The 25,722-nt window shown below is 43.0% G+C and overlaps 1 protein-coding gene across 7 annotated transcripts in view; it reads right to left on the reverse strand.

Annotated features, from left to right (window-relative positions):
• Positions 1–12,168: 12,168 nt before the first annotated feature.
• HSCB (HscB mitochondrial iron-sulfur cluster cochaperone) overlaps positions 12,169–25,722 on the reverse strand; it is a 29,717-nt gene continuing 16,163 nt past the window's right edge. For 4 of the 7 annotated variants that reach the window (XM_059139743.1, XM_059139741.1, XM_059139748.1 and 1 more), the window contains one exon: positions 25,360–25,497. In XM_059139743.1, the coding sequence (XP_058995726.1) occupies positions 25,406–25,497 (92 nt within the window). In that variant the 3' untranslated portion in view covers positions 25,360–25,405. Of the gene's footprint in view, positions 12,483–15,685; positions 15,789–23,858; positions 23,879–25,359; positions 25,498–25,722 lie in introns of those variants that run through there. The other 3 variants (XR_009345875.1, XM_059139744.1, XM_059139745.1) reach the window with 3 other exon arrangements.

The raw sequence follows: 25,722 nt of genomic DNA on the forward strand, positions 1-25,722 counted from the left end.
AGTTTGGTGTTGTCTTAGGGGGAACAGCTTGGAGGCTCTCTCTGTAAAAACCTCAGAGTGCATTGAGAGGTACTGGCCAGTCTTCCAGCCTCTGTCTGGCTCCAAAGAATGTCTTTTCAGAGGGGCTGACACAGTTGATTGACCCCAAATTGTGTAGGAAGCAAAGGCAAAAGAAAAATTAAATTTCCTTACTAATTACAGTCCATTGACAAGTCCTTGAAACAGGTAGAGTAACATTCCTCTAGGAACTCAGAGCTACCTCGCTGATAATACTTTGCTAAGGGCAAAAGGTAATCTTAGCTTGACATTAGCCTGAACTCCAGGATCCTAAAAGTCTACTTTAACATATAAAAATTCCTCTGGGGGCACCTGGGTGCCTCAGTGGGTTAAGCCTCTGCCTTCGGCTCAGGTCATGATCCCAGGGTCATGGGATCAAGCCCAGCATCCACTTCTCTGCTCAGCAGGGAGCCTGCTTCCCCTCCCACCCTCCCCCCACCCTGCTTCTCTGCCTACTTGTGATCTCTCTCTCTCTGTCAAATAAATAAATAAAATCGTAAAAAAAAAAAAAAAAAATTCCTGGGGCGCCTGGGTGGCTCAGTGGGCTAAAGCCTCTGCCTTTGGCTCAGGTCATGATCCCAGCGTCCTGGGATCGAGCCCCACATCAGGCTCTCTGCAGGGAGCCTGCTTTCTCCTCCAATCTCTCCCTCTCTGCCTGCCTCTCTGCCTATTTGTGATCTCTGTCTGACAAATAAATAAATAAAAATCTTTTTAAAAAATTCCTTTGGAAACTTCCTTTATCTCTACCCTCCAAGATGCATGTTAGCAATCATCCTCCAAGCATGACCCACTGATAAACATCTAAAGGATCTCATGACTAAGGTTTTATTAGAAAGTGATAAATGACCTTTTCCTAACAACAGCATGCCCCCTCAAGGTCCTGGAAAACTTGCTTCAAAAATTCCTTAGAGGGGCGCCTGGGTGGCTCAGTGGGTTAGGCTGCTGCCTTCGGCTCGGGTCATGATCTCAGGGTCCTGGGATCGAGTCCCGCATCGGGCTCTCTGCTCGGCGGGGAGCCTGCTTCCCTCTCTCTCTCTCTCTGCCTGCCTCTCCATCTACTTGTGATTTCTCTCTGTCAAATAAATAAAATAAAAAAATCTAAAAAAAAAAAAAAAAAAAAAAAAATTCCTTAGAGACACTATCCCTAACCCTCTCCCAACTTGAAAGTATATAATCGGCCACTCCTCATGAACACAGAGCAGCTCTTTCTGCCCACAAGTCATGTCCCCGTGCTTTAATAAAACCACTTTTTTGCACCAAAGAAATGTCAAGAATTCTTTCTTGGCCTTTGGCTCCAAACCCCAACACTTTCCTATAGCACCAACCACTGGTCCTACCACTTTTTCCATTCCAGAGAATGACGTTATCATCCAGTCTGGGTGCTCACACCAAAGTCAATGCCCTTTAGCCAAACCCCCCCGCCCCGACACCTATAATGGAACAAAGGTTTCTGGCTGTTTACAGTGAGGAAGTATCTCAGTAAGGAGGTGTTAGAAAAAGCTTGTAATGGGACTTGGGACTGTCTTAGGTGATTTGGGGCAGGGTTCAAGAAGGCAGGGCTTTGTTCTAGAATTAATATTGTCAGGAAGTAGGGATAATTCTGTGACTGGGTAACTTAGTCGATCTTTTCTAGAAGGTAGGAAGAAAGAAGGGAAGCTAAACCTGTAATTGGTAAAGAGGCGAAGTCCTTCTTATTAGCCAGGGGGATGTTTGGACAATTTTGTGGTTTGCACAATGTTCACATTTTCATCTGTGTTTAAACATGATTATGAAGAGGTCTTGTTTTTATCTTGATCCATCAAAGTCACTGTCTCAGGCCTTGTTTGATGTTGATATTTTGTGGACTTGTTTAACAAGAAGACAACAAAGCTGGGGCACCTGCTCAGTGGGTTAAAGCCTCTGCCTTCGGCTCAGGTCATGATCCCAGGGTCCTGGGATGGAGCCCCACGTAGGGCTCTCTGCTCAGCGGGGAGCCTGCTTCCCCCTCTCTCTCTGCCAGCTTCTCTGCCTACTTGTGATCTCTGTCTGTCAAATAAATAAATGAAATCTAAAAAAATTTTTTTAAAAAGACACTAAAGCTGATCTGATAGCTAATACCAGGCTAGTTGTCAGAAGATGCTTTTCTCTTTCTAACCAAAAACCTAAGCATCATCATTAATGCTTCTTTTTTGTTTACCCCCATATTTAATCAATCAGCAAGTCCTATGTGCTTTACTTGTGAAATGCTTCCAGATTCTCTTGATCTTTCTCCCTTTTTTCATTGAACTCAGTATGGTTTAAGAAAAAAAAAAGAAAGAACCTCTTTTGCCTAATGTAATATAGTGGATTTAAGTTTTAAGTTTTAAGATTTAAGTTTTCTTAGTGGCATTTACAATCCAGTTTTGCCTCCAGAAGGCAACACCCTACTTACTTCAGCTGGGTATAAAAGATAGTCTCCTGGGTCATTTCTACAAAGGACCACCTTATTCTTCCCCTGAAAAAAATATCCTTCCAGATGATGGTATAGACACATATAAATTTAAGTATATATTGATGAGGGGCATCTGGGTGGCTCAGTCATTAAGTGTCTGCCTTCGGCTCAGGTCATGATCCCAGCATTCTGGGATCAAGCCCCACATTGGGCTCACTGCTCAGCTGGGAGCCTGCTTCTCCCTCTACAGCTCCCCCGTGGCTTGTGTTCCCTCTCTCGCTATCTCTTTCTGTCACAAATAAATAAAATCTTTAAAAAATGATATAAATGTATGTTGATGAAAAGGGAGTGTCAGGGAGGAATAATTTTCCTCTGCCCTTGAAGACCTTGAAGTCCCTCTAGCTTGATGAGGGAACAGAAGCCTGGCTAAGGACAAAGCGAAAGTTGAAACCCTGCAACTTTCCCCCACCCCCACTCCTGGGTGGGACATATGTAACATTCTTTAGGAATCTCCCACCTATCTTAATGTTAATACCTTGCTAATAAGGGAAAAATGACTTTGACAATGGCAAGACCTCTGGTATCCAGTATCTTGGAGGTTCTCTTTAGCATATGAAAGTTCTGTTGAAACCTCCCTTTTTCCTTACCTCCCCCAACCCCATAGTATATAACCTGCCACCCTTCACAACCTTGGGGAAGCTGCTCTTTCTGCCCATGGGTCCTGTCCCCGTGCTTTAATAAACCACCATTTTGCACCAAAGATATCTCAAGAACTCTTTCTTGATCATCAGCTCCGGACTTCACCCCACCAAAACTCACTTATATTGTAAAATTTCATCAGACTGAGAATCAAATTGACATGAGACAGGTTAACAAGAGAAAATCAAATTTAATTTTGTGCATACAGGAAATCAACATAGACAAAAGAAATTCCAAACATAATCAACAAGAGGCTTACATGAGCTAAGGAGAGGGGTAGGAGTAAAAAATACAAAGAGGAAGACCATTAACAGGAAAGTGAGAGTTGCTTTTAGAAAACAAAGGTTGCATTATTTTGAATGTTAAGTTTCTTTGGTAAAGAGGAATCCCTGTTAATGGCTCAGTTCCTGGCAAAGCAGGCAGTTGAGGGGGTGGTAAGAGCTTTTCTCAAATCTGCTGGGTTTTAATTGTTTTTAACTCAAAATAATGTTCATGCAAAAGTGGCCTGTCTTGTGGCAGCCTGCCATCGGCCCTTACAGTTCTCATACTCTACATCATTCTGAAACTCTTCTCCACCTAATTATATTTGTTGAATGCCTACCCAAATTCATTTTTTTTTAAAGATTTTATTTATTTATTTGACAGAGAGAGCACACAAGTAGGCAAAGCAGCAGGCAGAGGGAGAGGGAGAGGGAGAAGCAGGCTCTCTGCTGAGCAGGAAGCCCAATGCAGGACTTGATCCCAGTACTCTGGGAGTACCCAGAGTACTGGGATCATGACCTGAGCCGACCGCAGCCACTTAACCGACTGAGCCACCCAGGTGCCCCCAAATTCATTCTGTAGTTCACAATTCTGTACTAGGTTGTATATCTCTTATCAGACAATGTACTAGAATTATTTATTTATTTACATATTTTATTTATTTTGGGGGGAAGAGCAAACAAGCAAGAACAGAGGGGAGGGAAAGTTTGAGAGGGAGAAGCAGATTCCCCCCTGAGCAGGGAACCTGATGTGCGGTTCTATCCCAGAACGCTGGAATCATGACCTGAGCTAAAGGCAGACGCTTAACTAACTGAACCACCCAGGCACCCTAGAATAATTAAGTACTGTTTGCCCATGCTCTTTACCCAAATTCAGTTCCTCACTATAACGCCGTGAATTGGATGGACCCATAAGAAAATTGAGGCTAGTTTTAGTCCCTAGTTCCATATTTATAACTGAAGGCATTCAAGCCCAGGTCTGAGACACTAAGTCTTGTCCTAAACTGCTAGGCTTTACTCTATCCCATTGAATTTCCTGGCAGAGGGTGCTTTGGAAGAATAAAGGAAAAGCCTTACTAAAGTTTGTCTGAGAGACCGACTCCTTTTGGTTTCAGACCCTGGAAGCAAAAGACTGAGGATTATTGTACATTGTCCCCTACAGAAACCTGAGAAGAGCAGGTGTAGAATCTAATGGTGGCATCTCTTCTTTTCTGTAGGGTAGACCTGCCTCTAGGTAACTTCCAATTATCCTTTCAGGCAGTTACTGGATCAAACATATAGACATTTTTTTTAAAAAAAGATTTTATTTATTTATTTGATAGAATACAAGCAGGGGCAGCGACAGGCAAAGGGAGAGGGAGAAGCAGGCTCCCTGCTGAGTGGAGAGCCTGACATGGCGCTCACTCCCAGGAACATTGGGATCATGACCGAGCCAAAGCAGACACTTAACCCAGCCACCCAGGCACCCCAGACCTCGAGACAATACCCTCCTAACTCTGTTTTCTTGATGACTAATCTTATCTGTTATATTTTTAGAAAAAATAATATTTTTGGTTAAAAAACTAACAGTCTAGGGGCATCTGTGTGGCTCAGATGGTTAAATGTCTACCTTTGGCTAGAGTCATGACACAGGGTCCTGGGATCAAGCCCCACATCAGGCTTCTGGCTCAGTGGGGAGCCTGCTTCTTCTCCCTCTGCCTCTTCCACTTTTGCCTCTCCCCCTGCTCATTCTCTCTCTCTCTCTCAAATTAATGAAATAAAATCTTTAAGAAAAAAAAACAAACTAACACAGTCTAGTAGAAAATAATTGGACATGGTGCTAAAATACACAGAAGAAGAAAAAAAAAAGCCTTCATACTATCCCACAGGAAGGTCCATTATATGAATATCCTTTTTTTTTTTTTTAAGATTTTATTTATTATTTATTTATTTGTTTGACAGGCAGAGATCACAAGTAGGCAGAGGCAGGCAGAGAGAGAGGGGGAAGCAGGCTCTCTGTCAAGCAGAGAGACCCATGCAGGGCTCGATCCCAGGACCCTGAGATCACGACCCGAGCCGAAGGCAGAGGCTTAACCCACTGAGCCACCCAGGCGCCCCTATGAATATCCTTTTTTTTTTTTTAAATCTTTTTTTTTTTTTTAAGATTTTATTTATTTATTTGACAGAGAGATCACAAGTAGGCAGAGAGGCAGGCAGAGAGAGAGGAGGAAGCAGGCTTTTTGCTGAGCAGAGAGCCCGATGCGGGACTCGATCCCAGGACCCTGAGATCATGACCTGAGCCGAAGGCAGCAGCTTAACCCACTGAGCCACCAAGGCGCCCCTGAATATCCTTTTTAATGTAGTTTTGGATTGTTGGTGAGGTTCAAAGCCAACCGCCAAGAAAGAATTGTTGAGACCTCTTTGGTGCAAAAAAGGTGATATTATTAAAGCACAGAAACAGTACCCATGGGCAGAGTGGCTGCACTGGTCTTGTGAGGAATGGCTGACTATATACTTGGGCTTTGGGCACCTCCCCCTGCCAGGATTTAGAGAGGTGTCCAAAAGAACTTTCAGATGCTAGAGAAGACCCCTGGGATACTGCAGGCCTGACTATTGTCAAGCTAAGGTTGTTTTCTCTGGAGCAAAGGATTAACCTTAAGATAGATGGGAGTATCCTAGAAGAAAGTCACATGAACTCCACCCCTGGGTGGGGGGAGTGGGTAGTTGCAAGGTGTCAGCTTGTCCTTTGTCCTCAGCTTGCCTTCTGCTCCCTCACCACTTCTAGTCTTTTTTTCTTACTTGTGTGGGTATATGTGTGCACGCAAGAGCTATCTTGTGCAATTACAGACCCCAACGGTTATTTCTCATTGCTCTTTCTTGAGGCTTTGAGAACTACAACATTGCAACTGCCAGTTCCGAAGAGCCCCCACAGCAAGTGAATGCCTAGAAGGCCACACCTCATACCTTCTGTGTCCTTGATGGTGGGCTGAACATCCCAAACCCCAGCCGTAATCACTCCCTGTCTGCCTGTTCTCTTACATCCCTGTAAAAGTCTAGGTGTCCAGCTTGCAGGCAAAGAGGCCATTTGTTAAGGCTTGAGTCAACCACCTCCACCAAAGTAAATTTCTCTCTCCTTTCCCAACCCTTGTCTTTTGAGAGATCGGGCTTCACTTGTTACAAATTTATCTGGGTTGGTTTAGCAAAGGTGTTGGCAAACCCAACCAGGAGCTATGCTTTTGATTTGTCCAGCCCTTCTGGGATTCCCTGGGATGGAGCAGTTGGCTGGGCATTGCGCCAAGGCTCACTAGTTCATTTTCTGAGTTAGTGGCTATGATAGGTCATTTGGTAACATGTGCACATATACATCTGTGTGCTAGTGTATACTGATGAGGGAGCAGGAGGCAAGCTGAGGGCAAAGCACAAGTTATCACCCAGCAACACCCCCTCCCCCAGGTGGGATCTGTGGATCATTCCTCAGGTACCCCTGGCTGCCCTAAAGCTAAGGGAAGGGAGAAACAAATGGTTACCTTATAGAAATTATGGTCCTGTAGACAGGATTCTTCCTCGTTTTACAAAATGTCTTAATGAGATATATATACATATATATATATATATATATATGTATATATATATATGGCATTCTTATTAGTAACCTAACTTCCAGAAGGAAACTCTCAGCTGAATGCTTTACTAGAGGGAGGAACAACCTTAACCTGACATGGCAAGGCCTCCAATATCTCGTAGCTTTTTCTCCCTAGCATACAGAAATTCTTTTAAAAACCTCCCTTTTGGGGCATCTGGGTGGTTCAGTAGGTTAAAGCCTCTGCCTTTGGCTCAGGTCACGATCTCAGGGTCCTGGAATGGAGCCCTGAGTCAGGCTCTCTGCTCAGCGGGGAGCCTGCTTCCCTTCCTCTCTCTCAGCCTGCCTCTTTGCCTACTTGTGATCTCTGTCTGTCAAATGAATAAATAAAATCTTTGAGAAAAAAAAAAAAAACACCCTCCCTTTTTCCTTACCCCCAGCTCCCAAGTATATAATCAGCCAGTGCAGCAGCCCTTTCTGCCCATGCGTCCTGTCCCCCTACTTTAATAAAACCATCATTTTGCACCAAAGACGTCTCAAAAATTCTTTCTTGGCCATCAGTTCAGGACCTCACCCAACCAAACCTCACCTTATTCCAAAACATCACATAACACATACAGATCTCCACATTTTCTCATTTTACTCTCATAACTGGACCCCATGTATATATATTTTTCTATATAAAGGTGATAAAACTAAAACGAGAGGATAAGTAATTTGTCTACCTAATTAATCGCCATCAGTTAATAGAATCTAGCAAGAGGGGCACCTGGGTTGCTCCCTCAGTTAAGCCTCTGCCTTCTGCTCACATCATGATCTCAGGGTCCCGGGATTGAGCCCCACGGTGGGCTCCTTGTGCAGCGAGGAATCTGCTTCTCCCTCTCCTTCTGTTCTGTCTCTCCCTCCCAAATAAATAAATCTTTTTAAAAATTTTTGTTTGACAGAGAGAGAGCAGGAGAGCACAGGCAAGGGGAGCAGCAGGCAGAGGGAGAGGGAGAAGCAGTCCCCCCACTGAGCAGGGAGCCCAATGCAGGGCTTGATTCCAGGACTCCAAGATCATGAACTGAGCCAAAAGCAGACATTTAACCAACTGAGCCATCCAAGTGCCCCTCAAATAAATAAATAAATAAATAAGCAAGAAACAACCTTCTTAGGATATTAATACAAAAGTATTAACCTTCATCCCCTCTGGAAGAAAAGACATAAACCAAAATATTGATGGCAATGACTCATGAGAGGTGGGGTTATCAGAACTTATACTCTAAGGCTGTAAATTTCAGGCTTTTGTTCTTTTCCAAGGAATACGTGATATTTTATAGTCAAAGGATAAGTGTTTTTGGTTCTTTTTTTTTTTTTTTAATTTTATTTTGGGGGGCTCCTGGGTGGCCCAGCTGGTTAAGCATCTGTCTGTCCGGTCAGTTATTTGTGTTACCCCTCTACCCCAATTCAAATGTTGATATCCTAATCCCGATTGTATTGGTATTAGAAGGTGGAGCCTACAGGATTCATGAATGGGATTAACGCCCTTTTGGAAGACTCAAGATAACTCCCTTGGCGCTTACACCAGGTGAGGACACAGGGAAGCGAGGGCCCTCTTTGAAGGAGAAAATGGGTTGTGTGCAAACCAATCATGGGAAATCATAAAAAATGGAGTTGGGAGGTTTTGGCAGGAGCTCTCATGCCTTACCATTCACAGTCAATTACAGACCCAACAGGAATAGAGGGACTTGGGGTGCACTTGGCACTTTTTATTTATTTATTTATTTATTTTTAAAGATTTTTTTTATTTATTTGACAGGGAGAAATCACAAGTAGATGGAGAGGCAGGCAGAGAGAGAGAGAGGGAAGCAGGCTCCCTGCTGAGCAGAGAGCCCAATGCGGGACTCGATCCCAGGACCCTGAGATCATGACCTGAGCCGAAGGCAATGGCTTAACCCACTGAGCCACCCAGGCACCCGGCACTTTTTATTTTGAAGGTTGTTACCAGACACAGGTTCTGCTGGCACCTTACTCTCAGATTTCTCAGTCTCCAGAACCATGAGAAACAATTCTCTGTTATTTATAGCATTTGTTATATAAAGCCTGACCAGACTAAAACACAGGGTTAAAGAAGATGAGAAGCAATTAACACTAGCTGCAAGCATTTCCTGACCATTAACTATACCAGACACTGTGCTAAGTGTTCTACTTTTTGTCAGTTTCACCAAAACTCAGTATTTTGGCGTCAGTAGCACTCCTTTGCAGAATAAGAGGCTGAGATGTCTCAAAGTCTCACAGTTACTATTGATGGTTTTAGATTTTTGTGATTCCGAAGCCAGGATCACAATCGTGGCTTTCCACAGCAAATGGAAATATTCTTTGCTGTTGAGCGCCCCCAGAATGCATATTTGAGGGAAGATCCCTCTATGAGTCAGGGTTCTCCAGAAAAACAGAACCAATAAGATATATATTTAAGAGGAAATCTATTATGGGAACTGAGTCACATGCTTATGGAGACTGAGAAGTCCCAAGTCACTTCTGTTTGTGAGCTGGAGAACCCTGAAAGCTGGTGATATAAGTCAGCTGGGTCCTAAGGAGGAGTTGATGGTGAAAATCTCCACTGAGTCTGAAAGCCTGAGAACCAGGAGCATGTTTTTGTTCATGGGCAGAAGAAGATGGATGTTACAGCTTGAGCAGAGCCAGTTCCCCCTTCCTCTGCCTTTTTGTTCAGTCTGGGTCCTCCCTGGATTGCATGATACCCACTCACTCTGGAGGGCCATCTGCTTTACTTAGGTCACCTATTCAAATGCTAATCTCTTCTGGAAACACCCTCGCAGACATATTCAGAAACAGTGTTTTAGCAGCTACCTGGGCTTTGTTTAGCCTAGTCAACTTGACACATAAAATGAACCATCACAATCCCTAAGGAATTAAATAACTTAAAAATGGCAGGATCCTCTCTTATCGAGGGTGGGGCAAACACTGCATGGTCAGATGTTGCCACTAACATTCCAAACGTGTGGCACCTTCTCAGAAGCAGCATTTATTCATTAATGTTTAGATCATAAAAGTATGGAAATACTATGGCTAGAGGTATGAAAAAACTGCATATGAAGATAATAAAGGGCTATAATATGTTTATCGGAAATATTGTGTCAGGTCATGGGTGTTTTTCATGATTCTTTTCTTTAAGATTTTATTTATTTAGGGACGCCTGGGTGGCTCAGTGGGTTAAGCCGCTGCCTTCAGCTCAGGTCATGGTCTCAGGGTCCTGGGATCGAGTCCCACGTCGGGCTCTCTGCTCAGCAGGGAGCCTGCTTCCCTCTCTCTCTCTGCCTGCCTCTCTGTCTACTTGTGATTTCTCTCTGTCAAATAAATAAATAAAATATTAAAAAAAAATTCAGTTAAAAAAAAAAAAGATTTTATTTATTTATTTGTCACAATGAGAGAGAGGGAGAGCACAAGCCCGGAGAATGGCAGGCAAAGGGAGAAGCAGGCTCCCTGCTGAGCAAGGAGCCTGATGTAGAACTCAATCATCCTGACATTGATGAGGGAGCAGGAGGCTGGCTGAGGACAAAGCAAGAGCTGGCGCCTTGCACCCCCCCCTCCATCCGCTCCCCTCCATAGGTGTAGCATTCCTCAGGCACCCCTGACTGCCATAAAATGATAAATAGTTAACTTGCTAAGATCACAATCCTACAAGACAGGAGTCTCCCCTGGTTTGCAAATATCCTTGAGATTTACAAACAAAGAAGTTACCTTATCAATAGCCCAAATTCCAAAGACACAGAACTCAGTTTCTCAAGCCTAATGTCATCCTCCCCTCCATAAAAACGGAAGGAGGCGGAGGTAGAAGGAAAAGCAAATAAAGTTAAATTTATTCTAAACCTAAATCTCATTAACAAGGATGTTTGATGGCAGGAATGTAACATTCCACCAGGAGACTCTCAATTGTCTTTACTTAATAGTAACTAAGCCTTCAATATCCTGATAGTATTCTTTGCCCCAATAACCCTTTGTCCTCACCTACCCAACTCCTGCGTATATAACCAACCACCCCTCACAACCCGGGGCAGCCGCATCTCCGCCTGCCCACGGGCCCTGTCCCCGTGCTCTAATAAATCACCTTTTGCACCAACGACGTCTTAAGAATTCTTTCTTTAGTCGTCGGCTCCGAACCTCCTCACCCCACCGAACCTGACTTAGGTTCTGGGACTTCATCAACATGAGCTGAAGGCAGGCCCTTAACTGACTGAACCACCCAGGCGTCCCTTTCATGATTATTTTATTTTATTTTATTTTCCTAAGATTTTATTTATTTGACAGAGGGAGAGAGATCACAAGTAGGCAAAGAGGCAGGCAGAGAGAGGAGGGGAAGCTGGCTCCCTACTGAGCAGAGAGCTCGATGCAGGGCTTGATCCCAGGACCCTGGGATCATGACCTGAGCCGAAGGCAGAGGCTCAACCCACTGAGCAACCCAGATGCCCCTTCATGATTATTTTAAAGCAAATCCCAGAATAATATCTTATCTGTGAATGTTTTGGTATTGATCTCTAACAAATACTTAAGAAAAAAAAACACAATGCTATTATCACACCTAACAAAATTAATAATTTTTTTAAAAGATTTTATTTATTCATTTGTCAGAGAGAAAGACAAGAAAGCACAAGCAGTGGGAACAGCTGGCAGAGGGAGAAGCAGACTCCCTACTTAGCAAGGTGCCGGGTGTGGGACTCCATCCCAGGACCTGGGATCATGACCTGAGCCAAAGGCAGACACTTAACTGACTAAGCCACCCAGGTGTCACCAAAATTAATAATTTTTTAAAATCACCTAATCAGGGGCACCTGGGTGGCTCAGTGGGTTAAGCCGCTGCCTTCGGCTCAGGTCATGATCTCAGGGGACTGGGATCGAGCCCCACATCAGGCTCTCTGCTCAGCAGGGAGCCTGCTTCCTCCCCTCTCTGCCTGCCTCTCTGACTACATGTGATACCTCTCTCTGTGTCAAATAAATAAAAAATATGTTTTAAAAAAATCACCTAATCAGTAATCACATTTTCCAAAATGTCCCTAAAAGGTTTTTTTAAAATTATTATTATTATTTTTAAAGATTTTATTTATTTATTTGACAGAGAGAGATCACAAGTAGGCAGAGAGGCGGGCAGAGATAGAGGAAGGGAAGCAGGCCCCCTGCTGAACAGAAAGCCTGATGCAGGACTCAATCCCAGGATCCTGGGATCATGACCTGAGCCGAAGGCAGTGGCTTAACCCACTGAGCCACCTAGGTGCCCCTTAAAAGGTTTTTTTATAGTTGATTTGATGGCATCATAATTCAGCAGTGCGTTATGTTTCCTTGTCTCTCCAGTCTCCTTTAGTCTAGGTCCCCTGTCTGCTTTCTTCTTTGTTAATTATTAGTTGACCAGCTGTGTTGTCTGGACATTGGCACGGTTGTGGTGAGCACTGGTAGTGGTGATGAGGCATCTACACGTGGCTTCTCAGGTCAACATCAAGAAGGGAACCTAGAGCAGAAGAGAAGGGACGTGGCAGATACTATTAAACCTGTGTGATAAGCACACTCCCAGCGTGTGGCAGCTTCCTCACCTAAGCAAGTAGGACTGCCCAAAACTGAGAATATCAGTATCACCATGACCCCATAGGCTCCGTGATCTCTTTCTTGCTGGAATATCCTAGCTAGTCTCCCTACTCAACTCTTGCTCCTCCAGCCTGTTAAGTATGGCACAGACAGAGGTTATTCGTCCAACATGCCATCCTGATGTGTTCCTCCCCTGCTCTAAAACCTTCCATGACTCCCTATTGGTCTTCATGGAGGCTTAGCCTGCTTACCAGACTCCAGTTCCTTCAGGATCCCTCCCCTTCCTACCTTCCACCTTCATCTCTTCCCACTCCCCACCTGATGTCTGCATCCAGCAGTTTGGATTTTCTTCTGTTTTCTATTGAATTTCTTTCTTTCTTTCTTTCTTTTTTTTTTTTAAAGATTTATTTATTTATTTATTTGACAGACAGAGATCACAAGTAGGCAGAGAGGCAGGCAGAAAGAGAGGAGGAAGCAGGCTCCCTGCCGAGCAGAGAGCCCGATGTGGGACTCGATCCCAGGACCCTGAGATCATGACCTGAGCCGAAGGCAGCGGCTTAACCCACTGAGCCACCCAGGCGCCCCTGTTTTCTATTGAATTTCTCTCAGCTCTTCTCACTCACCTCCAAATTCTTGTGTACATTTGTGATTCTCTCTGGTAACACTTGCCATCTTTTGCTTCCAAACAGACCTTTCTAGTATATTAAATGTTTGTGGTGCTTTTGGAGCCAGAAGAGGGAATGAAATGGCACATGGTCTTATGTTAAACTCTTGAAGTACCTTATGGAATGTATTCTGCCAAGAGTAGGCTTGAAAACATGAAATTAGGGATTTTCACACATCTCTGGGGTTAATGTCAATGAGAATGCCCACAAATTTCCTTGATTTCCTTGATGCCCATGACTGGGGCAGAACAAATAAGCAATCGGTCTGAGCAGTGAAGCACCTCCCTTGCATTGTCCCAAGGAACAATGGGCTATTGTACACATTCTTAGTTATTCATTTAATTTGTTTTTCACAGTTCTCACATGTGTTTAAAAACAAACAAACAAACAGGGGCGCCTGGGTGGCTCAGTCGGTTAAGCGTCTGCCTTTGGCTCAGGTCATGATCCCAGGGCCAGGGATGGAGCCCCACTTCCGGCTCCCTGCTCAGCGGGAAGCCTGCTTCTACCTCTCCCTCTGCCTGTGGCTCTGCCTACTTCTGCTCTCTCTCTCTTTTTGTCCAATAAATTAAAAAATCTTTAAAATACAAACAAACAACAACAACAAAAAACCCCTTGGGTTTGTTAATAAAGTTTTACCCCGAGATGTTTGCCTGCATAACACTGTGATGTAGTCTACAATTTTCTTTGTATTATTTCTGCACGGTGTGATAGAGCATGTGTTTTGGCTTTGGTCCACCGCAGGGCTGGTATGCCCCTCCCTTACCACATACACACTCCTGGGGTAGGAAGGAGATTTAATCAAAGGCAACTCCTTTGGGTGCCTGGCTGGCTTTGTCAGTAGAGCATGTGACTTATGATCTGGATCTCAGGATCATGAGTTCAAGCCTCACATTGGATGTCGAGCCCACTTAAAAAAAAAAAAAAAAAAAAAAAAGCAACTCCTACAAGTGCTTCAGCTATCTTTCACTCTTCTGAACCCTAGAGGTTTCTGCTCATTAACATAACTGACATTAGAATGAGTTTTTCCATTGATACTATGAGTGATGTTTAAAATGTATGGATTAAGCTTTGCACAGTGGCAGGCAGTTTTGTAGCCAATGAGGTTTATCTGAGGCTGATTATTGCTAATTAAAATGTATGGATTAAAAAAACTAAAAACTAAAAATAAATAAAAAAATAAAAATAAAATAAAATATGTGGATTAACTAGAATTGGTTTAGAGGTGTCTTTACCCTGGCATTAGTAAAGTATAAAAATCTCATGAACCCTTCACCTTCCATACTCAAGACAGCATCCCAGATTTGATTCTTTTTTTTTTTTTTTAAGATTTTTTAAGTTTTTAAGGGCGCCTGGGTGGCTCAGTGGGTTAAGATTTTTTAAGTTTTTAAAAAACATTTTATTTATTTATTTGACAGAAAGACAGCAAGAGAGGGAACACAAGCAAGAGGAGTGGCAGAGGGAGATGTCTCCATCTCAGGACTGTGGGATCATGATGTGAGCCAAAGTCAGACACTTAACCCACTGAGCCACCCAGGTGCACCTGGAAGGATGCTCTAAATTCTTGGACTCTCCTGAACAGTAAATGTGTCTTTGTTATTCTTGAGCATCTTGGATCACTCCTGAGTTTATGCTAATGAATGAGATTACTCCAGATGGGGGCTGGTCACTAGAAAGACCCAACTCTGTGATTAGAAGATGGGGACTTTGAGCCAGCCCAGCCACTAGCAAAGGGAGGGAGGCTGCAGATGGAATTTAACCACATAGCCAATATTCAGTCAATGATATTTATAAATAACCCCCGAAAACAACTTTGGACACCAAAGCTCAGTAGAGCTTCTTGGTTGGTGAACATACTGATGTGCCTGGGATGGTGACATGCCCTAGGTTTCCATAGGGTGAGGTCTTAGAGAAGCTCTGTTTAGCATCCTCCCAGATCTTGTGCTATGTGTCTCTTTATTTGTATCCTTCATATAACTGTAGTCACAAATATAACTTTGTTTTGAGTTATGTGAACCATTCTAGTGAACTGTTGATTCTAAGAGGGGCCATGGGAACCTCTTGAATTCATAGACTGTCTGTCATAAGTATGGACGACCTGAGGACCCCACTTGAGGCTGACATCTGAAATAAGGGCAATCTTGTTGGACTTAAACCTGTGCCTTTAAGCCCACGAAGTTAGTGACAAACACCTTATAAGTAATAGATGCTTGCTACCTTGTTCTCTATCTCCTGCTCACTCATGGAACAGAAAAGCACTCTTTCTCTAGCTCATTGTGTTGGCCACCTCTCCATACATCTCATGCCTTTCCCACCTGCCACCCCGCTTCTGGGATCTGTAAGTAATAGATCCTGTGACTTGACTTCCTTTGTGTGTGTATGCATTGAAACTGTGCGTTCAATCATGACAACTGCATGGTTTTCACTTCCTCAAACTGGGAGCTCAGATGTTGAGAAAGCTACTTACTGATCCTCTGTGGATGGTTTGTATCCCCTCATTCACCAGGTCATAAATCTGCATTTTCTTAATTTAGTACACTGGCTCTAGCTTCTCAACACATTTTCCAATCCTGAAACAATGTCATACAGACATGAGGATGATGTGTAGATCAATAGGATAGAATTAAGAATTCAGAAATATACCCATACATTTATGATCAACTGATTCTCAACAGGGATGCCAAGACAATTCAATAGGGGGAAAGAACAAACTTTTCAATAATGATTTTGGAGTAATTGAATAGCCACATGCAAAAAAATGAGGTTAGATCCCTGCCTAACACCATATACAAAAACGAACTCAAAATGGAGTATGGACATAAATGTAAGAGCTAAAAATATAAAACTCTTAGAAGAAAATGCAAGGGTAGATATTTGTAACCTTGGGTTAGGTAATACTTTCTTAGCTGCAACACCAAAAATAGAGTAACAAAAAGAAGACAGGTGATTGACCTCATCAACATTAAATACTTTTGTGGTTCAAAGGACATCATCAAGAAAGTGAGAAGATAACTCACAAAATAGGAGAATATTTCCGAGCTATCTATCCAATAAAGGAATTGTATTACCATAGCTGAAAAATTAACTTGATAGTAAAAGGACAACCCAGTTTTTAAAAGGGTAAAGGATAAGAACAGACATTACTTCAGAAAAGATTTATAAATGGCTAGTAAATATGAGATAATATGTACAACATCATGAGTCAGAAATTCAAATGAAGACTACAGTGATTAGTAGCAAATGAAGATGCAGTGATACAGTTGGTTAAGCACCTGACTCTTGATTTGGGCACAGGTCAGCATCTCTGGGTCCAGTACAGAGACTGGGCTCCTTCTCTTTCTCCCTCTCTATTTTCCCTGCCCCCATCACTTGCTCACACTCTCTCTCCCCCCATCTCAAAAAAAAAAAGCAAAACTACAGTGAGATATCACTTTGCCACCTACTAGAACGGCTAAAATTAAAAAGACAGTAGCAAGTGTTGCCAAGGATATGGAGAAATTGGAAACTTTATATACTGTGATAAGAATATCAGTAGTACAAGCACTTTGGAAAAAGGTTTTGGCAGTTTATCAACAGATTAAACATATAGGGACCATATGACTCAGCAATTCTACTCATAGGCATAGATCCAAGAAATATGAAAATATATGTCCACACAAAAATGTGTACATACAGACATTTATTTATTGATTTAAAGATTTTTTTAAAAAGATTTTTATTTATTTATTTGTCAGATAGAGAGAGAGCACAAGGGGAATTGCAGGCAGAGGGAGAAGCAGACTTCTTGCTTCCTGGGATCTAGTCCCCTGATGTGAGACTAGATTCCAGGGCCCTGGAATCATGACCCAAGCTTCAGGCAGTTGCTTAATGGACCGAGCCACCCAGATGTCCCTAAAGATTTTATTTTATTATTTTTTTAAAAAAAGATTTTATTTATTTATTTGTCAGAGATAGTGAGCACAGGCAGACAGAGAGGCAGGCCAAGGCAGAGGAAGAAGCAGGCTCCCCGCCAAGCAAGGAGTCCGATGTGGGACTCCATCCCAGGACCCTGGGATCAGGACCCTAGCCGAAGGCAGCCGCCCAACCAACTGAGCCATCCAGGCGTCCCCTTAAAGATTTTATCTTTAAGTAATCTCTACAACACCCAATGTGGGGCTCAAAGCTACAATCCTGAGATCAAAAGTCACATGCTTCAATGACTGAGCCAGCCATGTGCCTCCAAAATGTGTACCATTTATGCTAAAGGCAAGAAGCCAGTCACAAAAGACCACTCATTGTATGGTTTTGTTTGTAAGACATATCCAGCCTAGCAAATCTACAGGTTAATATTTGCCTAGGGCAAGAGGTGGGGAGGATAGAGAGTGACTCCTAAGGGCACAAGATTCCTTTTTGAGATGACAAAAATGTCCTAAAATTAGATCCTGGTGATGGTTGCATAGCTCTGTAAATAGGTTTAAAACCACTAACTGTATACACTTCAGACAGATGAACTCTATGGCACATAAATTAAATCTCAGTACAACTTGTAGAAAGCAAATCTGGTAGCAAGGTTACGGTAGAGCAGCTAACTTTGATCTACCCAGTATTCTTGGTGGTTTCTGATACCTCCCAACAGGAACCCAATAGCCATGGATGGGCAAGGTGGCTTAGGTCCACATGCAGTACAAAACACCCAGCCTGCTAGTGGTGTATGCCATCCTTCTTTCTAACATATGCCAGGAGGTTCTAGTGGTATGTGCCATTTTTTTTTCCTAATGCTGGAGGAGGTGTTGGTAATTATTGTGAATAAGAGATACATAGGGGTTATAGTGAGCTTTCCTCTACTCTGAGAATTTGAAACTAAGGAAGCCAGACAGAATATAAAACATTATAATGATGAAAGCACACATATACAATAACAGCAGAGAGAGTGAGCCAACACTTACATATAACTGGTAGTTAGAACCACATTTTCTTTTTCCCTTTTTTCTTATTGTGGTAAAATATACATTAAATGGGGCATCAGGCTGGCCCAGTCAGTAGACCATGTGACTCTTGATCTCAGGGTTGTAAGTTTGAGCCCTATGTTGAGTATAGAGATTACTTAAAAATAAAACATTAAAAAAAATAATACATAGAACTTACCATATTAATCGTTTAAAAATATTTTATTTATTTAACAGAGAGAGAGAGCACATGTCGGGGCGGAGGCGAAAGGAGAAGCAGGCTCCCTGCTGAGCAACGAGCTGGACGCAGAGCTCGATCTCAGGACCCTGGGGTCATGGCCTGAGCCCAAGGCAGACGCTCAGCCAACTGAGCCACCCATGTACTCCAGTGGCTCTTCAACCACATAAGGGTTGGTGCCTTCAGTTCAGGTTGTGATCCCAGGGTACTGGGATAGAGCCCCGCATTGGGGGCCCTGCTTGAGGGGATCCTGCTTCTCCCTCTCCTCCCACTTGTGCTCTCTCTTGCTCTCTCCCTTTCCAATAAATAAATAACATCTTAAAAAAAGAAAGAGAGAGAGAGAAAGAAAGAAAATCCACATATGAGTCCTGACTTCCCAAAAACTTAACTACTAATAGCTAACTATTGACAGAGGCCTTACCAATAATACAAATAGTTGATTAACACATATTTTAATGCTGTACATATTATACATGTGTTCTTACAGTCAAGTAAGCTAGAGAGAAGAAAATATTATTAAGAAAATTATGAGGAAGGGCACCTGGGTGGCTCAGTGGGTTAAAGCCTCTGCCTTCAGCTCAGGTCATGATCCTGGGGTCCTGGGATTGAGTCCTGCATCGGGCTCTCTGCTCAGCAGGGAGCTTGCTTCTCTGTCTCTCTCTGCCTGCCTCTCTGCCTACTTGTGATCTCTATCTGTCAAATAAATAAATAAAATCTTAAAAAAAAAAAAAAAAAAGAAAATCATGAGGAAGAGAAAATACATTTACGGTACTGAACTATATCGAAAAATTTCTGTGTATAAGTGGACCAGCAGTCCTGAAACCTGTGTTGTTCAAGGTCAACTGTACTGCTCCTCCTGACCTGGCTATCTCTCTCTCAAGCTCCTCTCTGGCCCAGGGCAATAGGATTCTTCTTCACTTGCATGCCACATCTGCTTATCTACCTGAAAATGCCAAATGCCTACAGGAAGCATCCATAACTCTGCCCCTAACCCCAGGTTGAAGCCAAGGTCCCTTCCTCTCTGCTCCCATCTCCTTCCGTGCTTCTATTACTATTTGCTGAGTACAGTGGCCTCCTTTATATACTCATCACTCCTGATGTCCCATTTACATGTCCTCATCTTTGAGGGTGGTGCTATGGCCATTCATGTTTTACAGACAAGAAGACCGAAACTCAGAAACTAAACTGCTCAATGTCACACAGTGAGTTAGAGGAAGCACTAGATGGGAAACCCAGTTCTGTCTGATTGTGTGAAAACTGGATATCACAAATATAATTTGTAACCTGATTTCTTCTTTCCTTAGTCCACTGGGTGAGTGCTCCTTCCTTCCTTCCTTCCTTCTTTCCTTCCTCTTTCTTTCTTTCTTTTGACACTTTACTCTCTCACATCACCTCCTCTGCAAATCCTATCCTGTTCCTTCCTTTACCCCAGCTGAGTTAGGTATCTTGCTTGGGGCTTCCATAGTCCTGGCAGCCCCAGGGAAATATCCTTTTAAAATCTCAATTTTAACGTCTCTCTTGAAAAAAATCACGAGACTGTCAACACAGTCTCCATGGCAACAATAAGAGTCTAGTACTATCTCCTCCGTAGCTTGAGATGGGGCACCTACACCATTTCCTTGAAGACCTCACCCCGTCCCCATACATCGCTCCTGCCCCCATCATCCATGTGCTGTTTTCTGTCTGAAGCCCTTAACCCTTGGGAGTCTGATGATGTGTTTCTGATGATTCTTTTGCCCCTTGGACTCCTTGCCCCTTGCGACTCCTGGAAATGAAAAATGGTGTGTTGTAATTTTTCATCCAGCCACCTCTGATATATTCAACATGTCACATAAAGTGACAGAACCAAAGAAATTCTTAGTCAAAGTAAAGCTTTACATCCAAGGCATTGGTCACCTGCTGTTGAACACACTAGGGGGCATGACTGCTATCTTGACTCAGAGCAAAGCAGCATCTTCCTCTTGGCTTGGTGGCAGCCACACAGACAGGAAAAATCCAGTCAGCAATGGAGGTGCCTTTCTCTCTAGTGGTAGATGATTGGTTGTATAATTCCCTCTGCTATAATGGGAACCCTGCCTTGGCTTCTGTGCAGGAAAAAATTAACATGGCAGTCCTGAGTTTGCATATCCTTAGAAAAGCCTGAGGACAAGCTTAGCCCTTGACTGGGAATCTGGATTTGGGGAGAGTTTCCTTATTCCCAGAATTGATAAGACTGGCCCATCATGCCTAAATTGTTTGTAGGAACAATATAGTGTATGCTGAATACCTGTTTTCCTTTTGGGAGTCTGGAATTCTGGCACACGCTAGGGAGAAATACGTGTGACCAGTGTCCAAGAACTAGTCTGGGTATCCTTTCACTGTAATACATCATACCATGAGTAGGAGTCAAGTGATATTTCCTAGAGAGTCACTGCATCTAGGGTGGGTCTTGGGGACATCTGACACAGCTTCTCTCTGACTGTCCCGATTCTATTCCCACTCTTCCCTGAAACCTTCTTACCTGGTTACTACAACCTGGGAGTGATCCCTCCCTGTTCACAGTGCAGACCTTGGAAATAGGGACTTGCATCAAATCTGGCCTCTGTTTGGCAAGACACAAGCCCTGGGAAATGGCCCCTAGTTACAAATTGTTTAATCTTCTTGGCTGGGACTTAATTTGATAGGTTCAGCCTCCCTAAGAATGTAGGCTTAGTTGGACCTGGGTTTGAATCCTAGCTCTTGACTCTTATCTTCTGGGAGCTTGTTTCTTCATCTGTACAATGAAATTAAATTGGATTTAATTTGATGGGTTCAGGCAAAGTAACTATGGGGCAAATGGGAACTTCTTTTTCCTGATTTTTTTTTTTTTCATTTTTTAGGAAATCTGTAGACCCAGTGTGGAGCTCAAACTCACAACCCTGAGACCAGGACTCACAGGCTTCACCAACTGAGCCAGCCAGTCTCTCCAGCAAATGGGAACATTTATTATTATTTTGATGATTGGTATAGAATCCCTCTCCTCAAATAGACAGGAAGCTTCTAATTGTTCTCTACATCTCTCCCAGGGCTGAACTCTTGTTTACACAGAGTAGGGGCTGGAAACTCTGCTGAAAGGGTCGTGTTTACTCTGCTGTGAAAGACATGACTTTGTTGCCAAAATAAAAATAATAAAAGTCGGGGCGCCTGGATGGCTCAGTGGGTTAAGCCGCTGCCTTCGGCTCAGGTCATGATCTCAGGGTCCTGGGATCGAGTCCCGCATCGGGCTCTCTGCTCAGCAGGGAGCCTGCTTCCCTCTCTCTCTCTCTCTGCCTGCCTCTCCATCTACTTGTGATTTCTCTCTGTCAAATAAATAAATAAAATCTTTAAAAAAAAATAAACCCATTTAAAAAAAAAATAATAAAAGTCATCATTATAATTTTTTAAAAAGATTTTATTTATTTATTTGCAGAGATCATAAGTAGGCAGAAAGGCAGGGAGAGAGGGAGGAGGAAGCAGGCTCCCCACAGAGCAGAGAGCCGTATTTGGGGCTCGATCCCAGGACCCTGAGATCATGACCCGAGCTGAAGGCAGAGGCTTTAACCCATTGAGCCACCCAGGTGCCCCCATCATTATAATTTTAAAAATCACATTTGAGTGCTTACTATGTGCTATGCATTGGACGAAGACTTTGCTTAATTAATTTCATTTAATCCTTCAACAACCCTGTAAAATACGTTCTGTTATCACCATGTTGAAGATGAGCGAATGAAGCTTAGCATAATTGTGGCCTCACACTCATAGGGGGCAGAGCTAGGATTCAAATCCAGGTGTATCACTCAGGTCAGGCCCACAGAATAAAATACAATGGAGTGGGTGACTTCACAACAGCAGTCAATTTTCTTATGGTGTGGAGGCTGGAAATCCAAGATCAATATGCCAGAATGGTCAGTTTCTTTTCTTTTCTTTCTTTTCCTTCCTTCCTTTCTTTCTTTTTTCAATTATTTATTTATTTATTTGTCAGAGAGAGAGAGAGAGAGCAAGAGCAGGGGGAGTGGCAGGCAGAGAAGCAGGCTCCCCACTGAGCAAGGAACCTGAATTGGGGAAATCCCAGGACCCCAGAATCATGACCTGAGCCGAAGGCAGCCGCTCTGACCTACTGAGTCACCCAGGCGCCCAAGGTCAGTTTCAGTTTTTGGTTAGAAGTCACTTCCTGGTTATCTCCTGTCCCCCAACCCCCGTGCATGAGTGTAGGGAGAAAGTGAGGGGGCTCCCTGGTATCTTTTCTCATAAGGACACAAATCCCGCCTGATGAGAGTCTTACCCTTATGACCTCGTTTAACCTTAATTAATTCCTTAAGAGGCACGACCTCCAAATATAGCTACACTGTGGGTTAGGGCTTCACCATATGAATTTTCCAGGTGGAGGCGGTGCACATCCAATCCGTAACAACGGATCTGTCTAACAACAGAGTCTGCAAAGAAATAATCACAAATTAGTCAAAACCTCTCCCCCCCCCCAGTCAAAACCTCTTATTTGTTTTTGTTCTCTTAAAGATTTTTTTTAGGGCGCCTGGGTGGCTCAGGGGGTTAAAGCCTCTGCCTTCAGCTCAGGTGATGATACCAGGGTCCTGGGATGGAGCCCCGCATCGGGCTCTCTGCTCAGCAGGGAGCCTGCTCCCCCGCCCCCCGCCTGCTTCTCTGCCTGCTTGTCATCTCTGTCTTTCAAATAAATAAATAAAATCTTTAAAAAAAAAAAAAAAAGTTTTTTTAAAGATTTTATTTATTTAAAGTTTTTTTTTTTTTTTTTAATTTATTTGAGAGAGAGAGAATGAGAGAACATGAGAGGGGTGAATTCAGAGGGAGAAGCAGACTCCATGCTGAGCAGGGAGCCCGATGTGGGACTTGATTCCGGGACTCCAGGATCATGATCTGAGCCGAAGGAAGTCGCTTAACCAATTGAGGCATCCAGGCACCTCTGTTCCTTTTCTTGTCCCCCCCACCCATTTTTTAAATGATTTTGTTTATTTATTTGACAGAGTGCACAAGCAAGGGGAGGGGCAGGCAAAGGGAGAGGGAGAAGCCGGCTCCCCGCTGAGCAGGGAGCCCAATGTGGGACTTGGTTCCAGGATATTGGGATCATGACCCAAGCCAAAGGCAGACACAACCTACTACTGAGCCACCCAGGCTTCCCCAAAACCTCTTAGTTGTTCTGATAAATTTTTTCTATATTGGGAAGGATGCTGGGGTGGGGTGAGTGCTTAATTTGCTTCACTTGGTCAGAAGTTTTAATTCAGGGATGCCTAGCTGGCTGGCTCATTCGGAGGACCATGTGACTCTTGATCATGAGTTCCAGCCCCATACTGGGTATAGAGATTACATAAATAAATAAACTTAAAAAACAAAACCAAAAACAAACCTTTAGTCCAAATAGGGCTGCCAACTTTCCAGAAGTCTAGGAGCCTACCTCCCCATAGGGCATTCACGGGGAATACTTACAAAGTTTCCTGAATTTAGAGTCCCACTGAACTTGGGCTTTACCCTAACAGGGAAAGAATTTGGAAGAGTGAAGGAAAAAAAGACAAAAAACAAAAGTAGTTACACTGACTCAGAGATAAAGTCTTTTTATTTATCCCATAAATCAGAACTAGGCCCCATGGCCCCGTGGCCTTTCCAGCTGATGGCAATAGGTAGGGGAAACGTTTCTTTGAAGTTCCTCCAAAAATGTTTATCTGATTTCTTTTTCTGGTCAGATTGTTTTGGTCCCTACCATCTTTCTGTAGAATAAAGATAGTCTGCAGAAGTATTTCGGTTCTTACTGCTTTGCAGAGGCACCCAATTTAATCATGACATATTTGCTTGCATTGTAATTGTTCACTTAAAGACTCCCTGTGTGTTTTTAGACCAGGAACCCATTCTCCTTATAAAATGTAAGAGGGCTGCTGATTATACTAATATTCCCAAATACCATGAAGCCAGACAGTTGCTGTGGTTAATTTGCCTTCAGAAGATCCATAAATCCTAAAATGATAACAAACTGAGTAGAACAGAATCAGAATTCACAAGATATAAATTCTTAGACAAGGCTGAGGGAGGATGCAAAGGGACTGCAGTAGTTTTAAGCTTAGTTCAGAGCTCTGATTTTTCCATTGTAAACAAGCAATGCTCTCCAAGCATTGTTATTTCTTTAAATTTTTCTTTTTTTAAGCTTTTTTTTTTTTTTTTTTTTTAAATCTCTGTACCCATCTTGGCCCCACAGGATTAACTCTTGATAATATTATCTACATTTTGAAATGCAGGCCTGAGAGATCCTTAGGCAGCTTTGCATGGTTACCAAACTGAATGCTCTGAAGATTAGACTAACAAGGGCACTAGTGAGGGGCCTGCCATTAGAAAGAAGATATGGGGGGCGCCTGGGTGGCTCAGTGGTTTGGGCTGCTGCCTTCGGCTCCGGTCATGATCTCAGGGTCCTGGGATGGAGCCCCGCATCGGGCTCTCTGCTCCGCAGGAAGCCTGCTTCCCTCTCTCTCTCTCTCTCTGCCTGCCTCTCTGCCTACTTGTGATCTCTGTCTGTCAAATAAATAAATAAAATCTTAAAAAAAAAAAAAAAAAAGAAAGATGATATGGTTCTAGGGCAGAGGTTGGGAATCCCTGGGTCAAATCTAGCTCCCTGCCTGTTTTGTAAACAAAGTGCTACTATGACAGTCGAGCAGTTATAAAAGAGGCAGGACGGGCCACAAAGTCTAATCATTTACTATCTGGCCTTTGCAGCAAAGGTTAGCCAATCCTTTCTCCAGAGCCCTAGGTTGGCCCCATCCCCACTTCTTTTACTGGCCTATATGGGGAGCATGCTGTATCAAGTATGACACAACTGACTGGCCAAGCTCCGGGTACTCTGTTTCCTCTCCCGTGATAAACTCCCATCCCTTAATGCTTGAGCTACAGGTTTAACTAAAATGGTAAAATTAGTAAAAACTAAAATGGTGAATGCATCCCTAGTCTCAATGAACAGAAGCCAGGAAAGAAATATACAAGAACTTTATTTTTGAAACTTTTAAACTAGTAATCATTAGAAGGGAATCTTCTTTAACTTGATCTTTTCTTCTACATTTGAAAAGTATCTCATCTTTGTTAACATTTCCTTGGCTTTTTCCAAATCATCTGAAATAAACAGAGACATTAAGGTGAAGCTTCATTTCAAGCAAGAATAAAAATAACTCTGTTGACCAAGGTAGCCAGTCTGAATCACAGTTTTAATATGAAAACTGTGAAATCTGTATTTGCATTTGTCTGTACATTTATCTATGTCTGGTACATATATATATTTCCCTATCTCCCGATGGTATTACCAAATTAATTTATAAAATCCCTTATAAGAGCTGCATC

This window comes from Mustela lutreola, chromosome 11 (assembly GCF_030435805.1).
Source record: "Mustela lutreola isolate mMusLut2 chromosome 11, mMusLut2.pri, whole genome shotgun sequence".
Lineage (NCBI taxonomy): Eukaryota > Metazoa > Chordata > Mammalia > Carnivora > Mustelidae > Mustela > Mustela lutreola.